Here is a 15,313-nt window from a genome sequence, read left to right as displayed (position 1 = left end):
CAGAAATCTTCTTATAGTTTGACAGCTTGATCTATTATTGATAAATCAACTAAGCTTTTATTTTCCTTTATTCCCAAAAGATTTCTTCATCAATCTCAAAATGAAACAAATTTACCAAACAAGCTATAGACTAAAATAATCTCATAACTGAGATAAAAATGACTGATAGATGAAATCTGATACATTTTACTCTGGAAAGTGTCTTTGAGCACAGCGGTGAATGTATTTTCAGTAGGAGTGAGTCTAGAGGACAGAGACAATAGGCAACAAATGAAACCCCTATACCATTAACAGCAATCAACAAGCAATGAGGAAAAGCAGTAGAGGAAATGGAGCCTATACCTAGAGGATCAGCACCAAGGTTGGATGCCTATTAGCTTTTTGAAGTTCAGTGTATTTGAGGAATTAAAGACCAGGCATAGCAAAGAGCCACCCTGGGGATGGCTTCTTGGCTTGAAGGCCCATTTTGATCTGCACAGCATCAGAGTTTACAGGAGACGGTGTCTGCAAATACTTTCACTGCCAAGTATTGTAGTTCTCCACTGCACCTCTAGGGAGGAGCCTTCTCTGCCTCAACAGATTTTTCCACGTGGACTTTTCCTTATAGAATCAATGGTTATATTTCAAAGACCAGACTCACTCATTGGTAGAAATGCTTTTGGTGACTGAGCCTTAGACTCTCACTCGTACATTCATTCAACAAATATTTATGGACTTCCAAGAATGTGCTAGATACTGTTCAGACACTAAGGCTTTAATGGTGAACAAGAGGACAAGATTTTTGCCCTCATAGAGCTTTCTTTTTTTTTTTTAAGAGGGCAAAGACAGTAAGCATGTAAACAAAATAGATAACAATGTCAGGTACTATGAAGAAAAAATAAAGCAAGGTAGGATGGGGTGGTGGTAAGGGTTCTATTTTCTGGAAGGCTGCTCAGGAAAGGCTCACCTGAGCAGGTGACATTTGAGTCACTTCTTAGTCTCTTTTGGCTTACTTACCAACGTACAGACAAAAAACTGACTTTTGAAACCTAACCTGTTCATCATTAGACTAGTGTCTGTAGTTCAGTGTGGCTGCAGTTTAGAAGTGTGACACGCTGGGGGGGTGGGGATGGTGGTGTGATGAATTGGGTGATTGGGATTGACATGTATATACTGATGTGTATAAAACTGATGACTAATAAGAACCTGCTGTATAAAAAAAAAAAGAAACTGACATCTATGTTGATAAAAGAAAACAAATGGCAAAAAAAAGAAGGGCAACCTGACTTTTCCATAAACCTATTACAAACTGTACCATGTGAGATGTACAAAACAAATTGCTCCTGATACCATGTTTCTTCTCCTTTTGGCTTCTTAGCGTTGTGACAATACCAGGGAGATAGAGACTAGTTTGACTTTCAGAATCCTATGCAATTTTATTGGCCTCATGTTATTTATATAGATGTTGCTATCACAGAAATAGGTGATATTTAATTAAACCTTAAAGCAAAAAAAAAAAGAAGTGAGACACGGGGAGAGGGAGCAGATTAACTCAGGAGATGAGTCTGGAGAAGGGAGCAGTAAACAAATCATAAAGGATTTTGTACGTCACAGTAACTAGTTTGGGCTTTATCTGGAGGATGACTGAGAAGCCACTGATGAGTTTTTTTTTGTTTTTTAAAAAATTTATTTATTTATTTATTTATGGCTGTGTTGGGTCTTCGTTTCTGTGCGAGAGCTTTCTCTAGTTGTGGCAAGCGGGGGCCACTCTTCATCGCGGTGCGCGCGCCACACCTCTCACTATCGCGGCCTCTCTTGTTGCGGAGCACAGGCCCAGACACGCAGGCTCAGTAATTGTGGCTCACGGGCCCAGTTGCTCCAAGGCACGTGGGATCTTCCCAGACCAGGGCTCGAACCCGTGTCCCCTGCATTGGCAGGCAGATTCTCAACCACTGCGCCACCAGGGAAGCCCAGCCACTGATGAGTTTTAAACAAGGGAGTGAAAGAATCAAGATATCATCTTGGAAAATCCCTCTGGATATAGGATGTAGACAACAACCCTGAAGGCAGGGAAAATGCTTAATAGGTCAGTGCAATGATCCAGACAATAATCCAAATTGCCTGAATTCAAGAGGCAATGGGGCCAGAAGGAAGTTGACTGAGGTGAAAAGGCAAGATGTGATGGTTATAGAGTGTGAAGAGAAGAACGATGACAAGGAGAAATGTGTGCTCACTCATTGAGAATGGGAAAAGAGAGGGTGAGACAGGTGACAGAAGATGAATTCAGTTTGAGGTGCCTACAGACATCCAAGCGAATGTCAGCAGGAAGTTGAAAATATAGGTCTGGGGCAGACCTGTGCCTGGTATATAGAGATTTGAGAGACAAAAAGGTAATTGAAACCAAGAGAGGACAGATAGGTCACCTTTTCTGAGGGAAATGACAAAAGTGTCAATGACAGAACCAGACAGAAAACCAGCATTTACAAGATTGGCAGCAAAAGAGCAGAAACAGTGAAGGAAGGATAAAACAGAATGACTAATCAGAATCATCGAGAATACTAATAAGATGTGCATTGTGATTTCATAGTTCCATCTGGTTAACTGGCTTGTTATGTGGAAACCAGTTACTTCCCCATCTTTGACCCTCTGACAAAGCTTTTGTTCATTCCGCAAAATTTATTTGAGCCTGTACTATGTGCCAGACACTGTTCTAGGTGCTAGGGTCATATCAGTGTACAAAAAAGACAGACGCCCTGACTTTATGGAGCTTACATTCTAGTGTGGGGAACAGATAATAAACACATTAAAAATAGGTAAATACTAGAAGGTGATAAATGCTATGGGGAAAACCAGAGTAGATTAAGCGACATCAGTGGGGGACTTCCTTGGTGGTCCAATGGTTTAGAATCCGCATTCCAATGCAGGGGACGCGGGTTCAATCCCTGGTCGGGGAACTAAGATCCCACGTGCCATGGGGCAACTAAGCCCGTGTGCGGCAACTACAGAGCACACGCGCTCTGGAGCCCGCTCAACGCAACGAGAGAGAAGCCCGCGCACCGCAAGGAAGAGCCCCCGAGCCGCAACAAAAAGATGGTGTGTGCCACAACTAAGACCCAACGCAGCCAAAAAAAAAAAAAAAAAAAAAAAAAAAAAGAGAGAGACATCAGGGATGTAGAGAGAGTATGTGAGCAATTTCCAATGGGGCAGTCAGGGTAGCCTCATTGAGTAGGTGATACTTGAGTAAAATCTTGAAATTTGCAAGTAGCTATCTGAGGGGAAGAGCAGAAGTTACCACTACGAAGGTCTTGAGGCAGGAGCTAGCTTAAGAAGTTCAAGCAGTGACCAGTGTTAGGGTACTAGATGAGATCAAAGAAGAAATAGGGGAGCATCAGGTCGGATTCCACTTTTGCTCTGAGAAAAATAAGGGACTATTAATAGGGAGGTTTTGAGCTTAAGAATGATACGCCTAAGGTTTTCTAACGGGATCACTCTGCTGCATTTAGAATAGATGCTGAGTGGCAAGGGCAGAAGCAGGGAGACCAGTTAGGAGACCAGGGCAGAAGTTCAGGCCAAAGATGACAGTGCTTTGAAGCAGGATGATAGCAGAGCGGGTTCTTGACAGTTTGGAAGCGCGATATAAGAGGAAGAGGAGTCAAGAACGAAACCAAGGCTTGTGTCTTAAAGAAAAGGAAAGATACTGCCATCAACCGAGGCAGGGAAGACTTTGGGAGGAGCGGGTCGGTTTTTCGGCGGGGTGGAGGGTGCTCGGGAGACAGGAGGAGGAACCAGGAGCCGTCTAGCCAAGTGGAAACGTCCCGGAGAACGCTGCCAATACACGTTTGAAGCTCGAGAGAGAGATCTGAGCTGGAAATCTATGACGTTGTTAGGAGGCAGTTGGTATTTAAAGCCACGAGAGTAAACACACAGTTTCAAGATGAGTGCTGTGAACAAAAAGCAGGAAAGGGAGGCTAGAGTGTTTGCGTGTGCGCGCGCGCGCGCGCGTGTGTGTGTGGTGGGGGGTATTTTACAAAAGATGGTCAGAGAATGGTCACATGCTTCCTCTCAGAGAAAAAGAGAGCGCTTAGGGCAAGTCCGGCAGAAGGCATCCGACGCCGGAGCCCTCGCAGCCGGAGCAGGGCGCTGGGGAGGCAGAGCTGGGCCGCCGAGGCGGAGGCCGAGGACTCCGAGGGCCCCGAGGCCTGGAGGCAGGCCGCTTCGCTTCTCCGTCAGGCCCTCTCCGGGGGCCACGTTTCTCCTCAGCTTCCTGCCCGCTAGCGTGGGGACGCGGCAGCCGAAACCGAAATTCATCTAAACCACAGTTCCAGCTTCTCCCCAAAGCTAAGGAGTTGTGCGGAGACGAGAGGGAAAGCCGAGGGAGCGGGGCCAGAATGCAGATTTCACTCATACTGCATAGCTCGACTACTTCAGGGCCGATCTCAGTAACTGGTAAACTCGTAAAAACAACACAGTCACAACTTTCATAACGACACGGGCGGCCCCACTAGCGTCACTCTGAGGTAACAGCTTTTCTCTTCAATCGCTCCATGGGCCCCCCAGGGCGGGAGGCCTCCGCCACTACGGGTGGAAGGATGGGTCAATTCACGCTCCGGGAACAAGGCCGGTTGAGCTCCACAAAAGGATTCGCAGGGCGGGGCGACCCGACGACACACTCTCTCTCTCTCTCTCTCTCTCTCTGTCTCTCCCCCACCCAATTTGCTGCGATCGCGAGGCTTTCCTCCCTGACTGGCCACTGGGGAGGCTCTGAGCCTGGTAGCAGCCCGCCTCCCTGAACGCGCGTGCGCACGCGTACCGGGCGCTCGCCACACTGAGCAGGCGCGGCCTCGTGTCGGCTGGTGGGGCGGGTGGAGCGGCCCGCTCTGCGTCCGGGCGCTCGGCTTTCCCTGCCGGTCCCGCCCTCCGTCGCGGCGGCGCGGTGCACCTTGGGACAGGGAGCGATCTCCGAGCGAGGCAGCAAGATGGACGCGGGATTCTTCCGCGTAAGTGGGAACGCGGGGATCTGGGGTGAGGTGAGGGGCTTATCGGTAAAGCCCGGCAGGAGGCCTGAGCTCGGGACGGGGTAGCCAGCGAGCGGAAGCTTCGAAGATCCTAAGGGTCCTCGGTGCCAGCGGACGCTCCCCTCTGCCCTGCGGCGGGGACCGGTGCGCCCCTGCGCAGTCTCCTCCTCCGGAATCGTCCCCCCCTACGCGGCGGCGACGGTCGCCGGAAAATGGCGGCGGGAATGGCCCGAAGCGGTACCTCGTCGCCCGCCCGCCTGCTTGGCGGGGGCCTGCGGGCCGAGCCGCGCGCGTCGCCGGGTCCTGGGGCCTAGCGGACCCGTGAGGAGGAAGTCCCTGGGGGGAGGCCGGAGGGAAACCCTGTGGTGACCGGCGGCTGCAGGGTCCTGGGGAGGACGGGTTTGGGGGTACCGCCCCAGGAGAGCGTGGACCGGAAGCAGCGTTAAGCCGCTTTTCTTGAGAAAGCGGGCGCCGACCCCCCCCCCCCTTCCTGGTCTAAGCCTTCGCGAAGGCTCGGGGTCAGAGTTCGCGGGAGCTCCCGCCCAATTTGATATCCCTTCAGGGAGGGGAACGCCGATAATTTGTGGTTAGAACGTTTGAATCTGAGACTCTCGGGGCAGAGGGTGCAACAAAAAGTATGCGCGTGTGTGGAGGCGGGGGAATGGGGTGGATCAACTCTTCTTCCCGCTCACCGTTCCTCACCCCTCACCCTCCCCGTTTGTTTTACTCTTTTGAAAGTCCGCTGGAGGAAAGTTGCCTCACTTGCAGACGGGGACGTTTTCTCGTCGTAGTTGGCCCTGAGGGCCCATGCTTTATCGGGCGCGTGCTGGAGCCTGTTCGTCCCCTTTTTCACTCCTGTAGGGAATGAGCACCCAGTCGAGATCTAGATGGGTGGGCAAGTGACACTAATAGGACTAGAGTCTGCAAGTTCTTTTTAATGCAGAACGGACCGTATGGAGACCAGTTGGTCTAAGTCAGAATTTATATGTCATGTAAGTTGGCTCTTTCTACTCTCTGGAGCATATAATATGCAGTTTGTATGTGTGTTTTTAAAGGAAAAGTTAAAAGAGGGGAAGACTGGGACTTTAGTAAAGATAGCTCTAGACACTCCAAAACCAGCGTTGAAATTCCTTTTCAGTTGACTTTAAATGTGCTAACTAGGTTTTCATTAAAGGTTTAAGTGTTATTACAGGCATTTGACTTAATGCAGCCAGTTATTTGACTATTCTTGGGTTATGCAAACAGTACTATGGTTATTTATGTAATGGTAGTTTCAATTGAGTTTATCAAATTTTCACACTGCAGGTGAACTCTCCATTTTGTAATTTCTATCAAAGTATTTTGTAGTAAATACTCAATATTTCTTGTAGTCTGAATGGAATATTTTGAAACACAGCCTGTTCTTTTCATTTTTTATTTCCTATGGAAAGGAATTCCAAAAGAAAAAGAGCAAGATGGCTGACAAATTTAAAAACGAGGTTTGCTTTTAGTGTTGGTAAAAATCTGGAAGAAAAGGGTGCAGTGCTTATATACTGCCTACAGTTCCTTAGAGAAGTTGATTGGATAGGATTTAAGCTCTGAGTTAAAAGGTATTAGGGCAGTTATCCTTTTAGTACACTGTCATTCAGGTAGTAAACTGAATCTTTCAGTTAAGGTAGAAATAGTAGCTTTCATTTGCTGGACTTCTGCCACATGCCAGTTACCGTATGTGTATCATTTCTGATGTACACAGCCCTGCAAGGTGGATTTTAGCAAGTAAGGAAACATTCTCGGACAGGTTAAGTAACTTTGAGGTCATATGGCTTAAGTAGTGACAGAGCTGGGATTCTAATACAGGTTCTTTACCTTCCTAAAAGAATTTTCTTGATCACTTTCCAAGGGACAGTGGCCAACTCTGTGAACCAATCAGTAGATTTCATATCACACCCAGCTATTTCCGTATTTAATTGGGCCAGTGGGAATGACAAAACTCAGACTAGTGATTACTTGATGTCCTAATGTAGTATTTGTAAGCTCTCATTTTTCCAGTTTCTTTACAGAAATTGAGTTTATTAAGGTAAACCTATATTTCTCATGCATTCCAAGTTCTGAAAGTTGTGAAAACTAACACAACATAGTCTCAGGCTGTTGTTTTTCCTTTTCCCCCTGTTTATATGCATTGCCACAATAATTTTGCAAGCATGCTACTGGCTTCCAGAAGAGGATGAAACTTAATGGTCTTGTTTAAAAGTATATGTTAGTATTTTCTGTATTTTATTGAAAACCCTTAAATGTCTATTAGCATAGAAAGAGGTGAAAAAGATACACATCAAACTTAACTTGGTTGTGGAGGAGGTGTTAGGTTTATGCTGTAGTCTGCATGTTGTTTGACTTGTTACAGTGAGCATATGTTTTGTAAATTTTAAATAGTCAAGTTTTCAAAATGTTAGCTCTGTTGGGAAAAGAGTACACATTTTGTACCTATGAATATTAGCTATGGTGTTTCTGTTTACTTGATTACTCTGTTTCACCTGTAAAGGTCATAGCCATCATTAGCTGATAAAAAGCAGGAATTTTAACTTTGAGCTCTTAATTGAAATGTGTTTCTCTTCCTGCAGGGAACAAGTGCAGAACAGGATAATCGGTTCAGCAACAAACAGAAGAAGCTACTGAAGCAGCTGAAATTCGCAGAATGCCTAGAAAAAAAGGTATTCTTTTGGATAAACTGTTCTACACCTTTATAGCACAGTTGATTCAAGCATTTTGGTGGTTTTGGAGATGGACTGTAACATGAATACTAAGGAAAACATTTATAATTAAACATTTTCCATCTTTTAGCCACAACAACACACACACAGAGACTAGCGCAAACAAATAAGGATGAGCTAAATTGTACCATGCTAAACAAAAGAATTTCATAAACCAAAAGGAACTTCATTAGACAAAATTCTTATGTGAGCTTTCCTTTAGGATTGTGAAGTTGTACTCAGTAATAACTGCCTGCATGTTTTATCAGGTGGACATGAGCAAAGTAAATTTGGAGGTTATAAAGCCTTGGATAACAAAACGAGTAACGGAAATCCTTGGGTTTGAAGATGATGTTGTGATTGAGTTTATATTCAACCAGCTGGAAGTGAAGGTAATAATATACAAGTGGCTCTTATTTCTGAATATGTGACATAATTTTGTGAATCTATGGAAACTGAATTTTTCTATGGAGTACAAATATAGGAGGGTTATTTTACAATGTTTGTTGTGAAAAGAATTCACTTTGTAAACAACTATTAAGGCTGGAAGTTTAGTGAAGGTACATAGTTTTGAAAGCTACACAGGTGAAAAATCAAACTTATTGTTTGTAATTTTGCTGTTACATGTTAAGTTACTTTGACAGCAATTTTCTAATGATAATGTGATTTATGATTTAAAAGGCCTGAACCAAAATGGAAGTTATTCCTTGCGTCTGAAGTATAGCACCATCACCTTATTAGGTCACAGCAGAGTGAGTGTCCCAATGTCGCTCTGACCCAACTCCCTTGATGATGCAGTGTGTGTTTGGAGGTGAGTTGTGTAAAGTGGCCAAACATCAACAACAACAACAACAAAAAATACAAACAGGAAAGAGCAATGGGTAAATCTATACACTGCTCTTCAAAAATACTATTATGAGATGGACTTTTATGTGAAGCATGAGGGGCAATTCTGATTTGATTGGATATTGTTTTTAAAATAATCAAGGAACTAAAGTTTTTAGTTGTAGCTGCATGTCAGCTAGTCATCAGTTACATCTTAGGCACAGAATTTTTTGTTTACATTGTAGTTAAACTTCAGACTGAAATAAATTGACAGTATTATTAGAGCCAGTTAATGTAATTGTTCCTTTCTTCATACGTGAGATAATATGAGGTGACGATAGAATTGATGTTTAAAAACAGTTTTATTATAAAATAGTTTGCTATTTTGCCACGACAACCCAAAGGACAGTAAGATGCACCGTATAACCTTTTGGCAAATATACCAATGTGAATTTACTTTTACATTAATCCTTTTCCCAAAGAGTTCGCCCTTGTGTTTTGACAGAACAGTTGGCATTTCAACTGATAAGGTATTTCTATTTTTAAGATACAATTTGGTAATTACGTTTTGTTTTGAATACTTTCAAATACTATTTAATTTTAAGAAAGTGCTTCCTTTTAAATGTATACATTTTATTTAGAAAACCAGGAATATGGGAAAAAGTTTTTTAAATGATGATTAAAGATAGATTTTATTAGAGAAATGCTTTACTGATTTGTATTTTAGTGCATTTTTAAAACCTAAGTATCTGGTAGTATTCCCCTTGTAGTGAGCATGAGATTAAAGTTTAGAACTTTTTTAAACAATCTTTTCTTTTTTTGTGGTTGTGTACTCATTATTGCTTGTTCGTCTTTTGCAATTTAGATAAATGATATAACATTAAACTCAAGGTGGTTGAGTTGCAGTAGGGAGTCGGAAGCAAGCCAAGGGAACATCTTTCTCTACAGGGGACTTGGCGATTCCAAACCCCCAAGGTTCCAAGAAGAAACTGAAGACACCTGGAATCTGTACTTGCTTTGTGCTATTGAGCTGTGCTTGTTATATGGACCTTGTTGCTTGACCAACAGATTTAGCATTTAAAAATCCAGTTATTTTTGAGAAATCTTGACCTCTTAGCTCTTTGTGGACAGTTGAGAATTCAAGGCATTGTTAAAATAGATTTTCCTTATGTAGAAGTCAGGCTTTCAGCTTAGTCTTCAAAAGTTAGAGTGCATGCATAACTTGATAGTTTTCATAACTGGACAGTAGATATTTTATAGAAAGCTATCTACAGTGTTAGAGAGAAGTGAACAGTTTATGTACTTTTCCCTTTCTCATTGAGCGAAAATTTCCAAGCAAGCAAACACTTTCCATATTAGTAAATGCAAGAATTTGTGGATGTTCCATGATGGTTTTTAAAGTTAATAAATGTAAGGCCCACTAACAGCCATAGTCTAAAAATACTTACGAAATCCACAAAGGATTAACAGGCTCTCTGATGGCTTTTGGTAGAGTGAGAGAGAATTTGGTAATCTGTGCTAGAGATTATATTGCTGAAAAACTACTAGGGAAAGCTATTTTTAAAATAGTAAAGAATATATATGTATCTAAGCCCCTATGATAGACTTAAAAAATACTAATTTAAATGAGTTTTAGGTTGGTCGGTTGGTTTGTTTTGAAGTAACCTGTTCCTCTTCCTGTCATGTCTTTTTGCAGAATCCAGACTCCAAAATGATGCAAATCAACCTGACTGGGTTTTTGAATGGAAAAAATGCTAGAGAATTTATGGGAGAGCTGTGGCCCCTGCTCTTAAGCGCACAAGAAAACATCGCTGGAATCCCTTCTGCTTTCCTAGAGCTGAAGAAAGAAGAAATAAAACAGAGACAGGTAATGGCCTTTTCTTTTTCGTGATGTTTGATTTGAGAGAGTAGTATCCAGACTGCTGAGAGACTGTAAATTTTACATGTCCCAGCTAGGATCAGTATGTTTTCCTTTGCTGTGATATATTTGAACGTTCAGTTTTGGTTCTCAACTTCTCCCACTCCCACCCCCCTACCCAAACAGAGAGTTTAGAATGTCATTGTCCCAGAGTCCAATGATTTGGTATATTTAATTAAAAAAAAAAAAGTATATATATATATATATATATATGTATGTATGTATAGTACATCTAGATTAAAAGAAAATTGAACTTTAATAACAGTGTAAAAGGTAAGCACAAGCTCTTCATATAGGCAATACATGTTAAATCACAAAAGATAAGATAAATGTGATTTTTTTTTTTTTTTTTTTTTTTTTTAGTAAGCTTGAAAACAGCCATTTTTTTTAGTTCATCTGTTGGGGATTAATTTTCAACAAGTATTCAGCACCAGTCTTAAAGTGTGTAGTATGGATGAAGAAAGAACAGTCTTGTTGAAAACCAGGGGCTGATGAAATGACAGTTATATTTAACATTGGTGTTTATCAGGTGTAGTCTTCAGTTTGCTTGTTGATCTCAAATGTTCAACTGTTTACTTTGAAAACCTGATCTTTACAGATTGAACAAGAAAAGTTGGCATCTATGAAAAAGCAAGATGAAGACAAGGATAAGAGGGATAAGGAAGAAAAAGAAAGCAGCAGAGAAAAAAGGGAGCGGTCTCGAAGCCCAAGAAGGTACAGTACAATCTGCATACCTAGTGTTTTATAAGTACGTTAGGTATTAAAGTATTTTGTGTCCAGAAAGTTACACAGTTAAAAAAGGAAGCTAACAGCACTATTCAGAGAATTTCTTCCATCATACAGTTTTCATGGTGAGCTATGGCTTGCCTCTGGACTAAAATATTTCATCTTCTTTTTGAGAGAGATCATCTTTTGACTATAATAATTATCTCTAAAATCTTGGTGAATTAGTCAACCCCCTAATTCCTAAATCAAAATCTAGACTTGTCTTTCATATTGCTTTAGTTTAAATTATTTTGAGTTATTATTTTAGTGTACTCCAATTTTTTTTTCTTTAGTTTTTTAATTAGAAATCTGTACCCACTAGCCCTTCCTATTGTACTTACCTAATTCCCTGTTCTACGTTTCTTAGATGGTTGTGCTGAACCCAAAACATATATTTGCTTTCTTTTTCCTTCCACTGAGACTATGGTTAGGTTCCCATTTTCAAATCCACAGTTCAGCTTTATATTTGTGGTGAGTGGTGAGAATTCCATTAGGCTTTTCATTTTTAGGGTTCTGCTAATTTCTTCATAAATGAGCTGGAATTAGTAAAGAGAGGAGGTAATATCTTTGTCCCCTTTATTTATATACTTGATATTAAAAGCTGCTTATCAGGGAAGCAGTATTTCTAGAGTTATGCACAAATCATAATGATAACTATTTGTTGATGAACCAGGTCTACTGTTTTACTTCAAGTTAGGGAAACTATTATTGAAATGGAAAGGGAGCTTCTTCTCTTCCAAAAAAGCTGTCTTATGCAAGTTTGATTTATTTATCCTCTTCTGAAGAACATTTTGCTTTAATTGCACTAGTCATTTTTTCTGGAATACCTAGACTACCTGATGAACTCTGGTGGGATCTGTCTGCATCTAAACTCTGTTTTTGTAAGGTTTGACTTATTATTATATATTTCCTTCCTTTTATGCATCTGCTTCCTCTGAAAAGTTGTTCTTTGGTCTTCTCATCTCTGGGAATGATTGAGAACCTAAATCTAGAGTCCTACGTCAATGTATTCCTCTGTTATAACTGGCATACTGGAGAATGTTGTTATCCTTCATTTGCTTGTTTTTCTGGTTTTCTGTTGGCCCTTTTCCTATTAAGTAAGTGTGATCGGATATCTTATTTCCATAAGGAACTTCTCAGATATAAACAATAATGGTGTAATTAAATAGATTAATCTCACTTCTCCTTTTGACCCTCTTCCCCAGTCCACGTTATTCAAAAAACCTGAAAAAAAATTGCTTTCATCCTAGACGCAAATCCAGATCTCCTTCCCCTAGAAGACGATCTTCCCCTGTCAGGAGAGAGAGAAAGCGCAGTCATTCTCGATCTCCCCGTCACAGAACCAAGAGCCGGAGTCCTTCCCCTGCTCCAGAGAAGAAGGAAAAAACTCCAGAGCTCCCAGAGCCGTCAGTGAAAGTAAAAGAACCTTCAGTACAAGAGGCCACTTCTACTAGGCAAGTACATAAAAATTCATTTATAAATATCACAGTTTTAGGCTGTTAATTAAGTGACCGTAAATATGATACCTGTGAGTTAAAAACATAAACTTACTTGTTTTACTTGTAGATTTTTTAAATTATAAAGTTAGCTTGTTGAAAAGAAATTCAAATTGTATAGGGGAGTATAAGATGACCCAAAGGTGACCACTGCTATCTGTTGGTTGTGTTGCTTCAGATATTTTATATACTATAACTTGCCTTTTTTCCCCCACTATTTTTTTTTTTTTATAAATTTATTTATTTATTTATTGGAGGCGTTGGGTTTTCGTTGAGGTGCACGGGCTTCTCATTGCAGTGGCCTCTCTTGTTGCGGAGCGTGGGCTCTAGGTGTGCAGGCCTTAGTAGTTGTGGCACACAGGCTCAGCAGTTGTGGCTCATGGGCTCTAGAGTGCAGGCTCAGCAGTTGTGGCGCATGGGCCCAGTTGCTCTGCGGTATGTGGGATCTTCCCAGACCAGGGCTGAAACCCGAGTCCCCTGCACTGGCAGGCGGACTCCCAACCACTGTGCCACAGGGAAGTCCCTCCCCCACTATTATGGACGGATTTGCACTTTAAAAAAAAATGTATGTGATTAGAATTGTTAGTTCACTGGATTTCACTGATGTGTATATATCTTTCTAGATGTCTTCATGGATTTTGAAAACTTTTTAAAGAAACAGCTTTTTTATATTACTGTGTTAAGACTTAGGACTCTGAGTAGAAAAGGCACAAAATAAGCATTTTTTTCCCCCCACACAGTGACATCCTGAAAGTTCCCAAGCCTGAACCAGTACCAGAGCCTAAAGAACCTTCTCCGGAGAAAAACTCCAAAAAGGAAAAGGAAAAGGAGAAGACCCGACCAAGATCTCGGTCGCGTTCCAAGTCAAGATCCCGGACACGTTCTCGCTCTCCTTCTCATACTCGACCGAGAAGACGCCATAGATCCCGATCAAGGTGAGTAGTGGCTTTAAGATCTGCGTAGATCTTAGGTTTTATGTGCTACTCTCCTAGGTAGAATTAGGTAAATTATATCAAAGCTGTGGAAAACATTTAGCACAAGTGTTACGCTTTGGATTTCCAGCGACAATATAGGGACACTTTCTAGGTTCCATTAAAAATCTCTATACAAATAGAAAATTGTGTCCCTTGAAATCCATTTTTTAAAATGTAGCTGTTGAGAAAACTATGTTAAGGAATTCATTCCTTGCTCATGATTTACTCAGATTCTAATTCTGTTATGGCAGATCATACTCACCTAGAAGGCGGCCAAGCCCAAGAAGACGGCCATCTCCTCGAAGAAGAACTCCACCGAGACGAATGCCTCCTCCACCAAGGCATAGAAGGAGTAGATCTCCAGTGAGACGGTGAGAGTTTTGGGGTTTTTTGGTTTTTGTTTTCTTTCAGTTTGGAATTGTGAGGTGTATGAAAGCACACCATGTTTGTTTTAGGCTAATCTTTGAATTAGTGCTCCCCTGGAAAAAACTCATGAGTAATAATAGGTAATGTCTTATAAAGAGATACCTCATTTGAGATGTAATGCTGCTATTTGTGCAGTGATAACACTAGTCTAGTGTTGGAAAATAAAAAACAAATTATTGGTGAATTTGTGTTAATCTTACCAGTTATTTGTGTTAATCTTTACCATTTCAGACCCTACCAAGAAATCCTATCAAGTAAGGGAATTAGCCACCTTCTCCCTTTGGCTTTTAATTACCACTAGTTTCTGAATATAGATGACTACAGAGCCGATAAACTGCTTTACCAGTATTAAAATAACCCATTTGCGTTATACCTTTCTTAATGTGTCTTTTTCATATTAAAGAAGAGTACTTATTGTAAACAATTCAAATAGAAATAAGATGAATTGAAAATTACCCACAATCCCATTCCATAGATTTAACCATTATTAGCAGTTTGGTATCTATTTTTGAAGAGACTGAGCATAAAAGTCACTCTCTCAATACCAGTTTTCTTTTTTAAAAATCATTTTTAAATTAGAATAAGGTAAAATGTTAGGATCTGTAACTTTTAACAAACAGACTGTTGCTACACCTGCCCGAAGTGGAGGCATGGTGCACTGGTAGCAGAGTTTTGTGCGTTCTTTATGATGCATTTCACTTGTTTTTGGAAGGAACTGATGATTGTGCTTCAGATTATACTTAGGACAGAATTTTTTGTGTTTTGAGTCTATAAGGTTTTTTTCAAGGAACCAAATCAACTTGGAAATAAAAGAGGGGAAGCGGTAAGGTCCGTAATTTTGTTTCTGCAGTCTGAGATTTTTCAGAGTCCCATATTCTTTAAAAAGATACTTTTCAGGAATTCCCTGGTGGTCTAGTGGTTAGGATTTGGCGCTTTCACTGCTGTGGCCCGGGTTCTGTCCCTGGTCGGTGAACTGAGATCCCACAAGCCACGTGGTGTGGCCAAAATAAAGCAAAAACAAACAAGATATTTTTCTTTGGGGAGGGCTTGTCAAGGTATATTGAACCATTTTTTATAACTACTACTAAAAATTACGGAATTGATGTTACTACTGATAAATGAGACTGAAGATGTAAATGGTCAGTCAATTTAGGCATCACACTTTTCTAAAATTGATTGTTTCTCCTTT

At 41.3% G+C, this 15,313-nt stretch overlaps 1 protein-coding gene across 12 annotated transcripts in view; it reads left to right on the top strand.

The window, feature by feature from the left end:
* Positions 1–4,815: 4,815 nt before the first annotated feature.
* Positions 4,816–15,313, top strand: part of SRRM1 (serine and arginine repetitive matrix 1) — a 30,243-nt gene continuing 19,745 nt past the window's right edge. For 6 of the 12 annotated variants that reach the window (XM_082342228.1, XM_082342224.1, XM_082342227.1 and 3 more), the window contains exons 1-8: positions 4,817–4,976; positions 7,592–7,681; positions 7,990–8,112; positions 10,242–10,412; positions 11,062–11,177; positions 12,479–12,682; positions 13,465–13,659; positions 13,950–14,069. In XM_082342228.1, the coding sequence (XP_082198354.1) occupies positions 4,956–4,976; positions 7,592–7,681; positions 7,990–8,112; positions 10,242–10,412; positions 11,062–11,177; positions 12,479–12,682; positions 13,465–13,659; positions 13,950–14,069 (1,040 nt within the window). In that variant the 5' untranslated portion in view covers positions 4,817–4,955. Of the gene's footprint in view, positions 4,977–7,591; positions 7,682–7,989; positions 8,113–10,241; positions 10,413–11,061; positions 11,178–12,478; positions 12,683–13,464; positions 13,660–13,949; positions 14,070–15,313 lie in introns of all 12 variants that reach the window. The other 6 variants (XM_082342220.1, XM_082342230.1, XM_082342221.1 and 3 more) reach the window with 4 other exon arrangements.

Source organism: Balaenoptera borealis, assembly GCF_965194805.1.
Source record: "Balaenoptera borealis genome assembly, chromosome: 1".
Lineage (NCBI taxonomy): Eukaryota > Metazoa > Chordata > Mammalia > Artiodactyla > Balaenopteridae > Balaenoptera > Balaenoptera borealis.
This window is presented reverse-complemented; position numbering and strand designations above follow the sequence as displayed.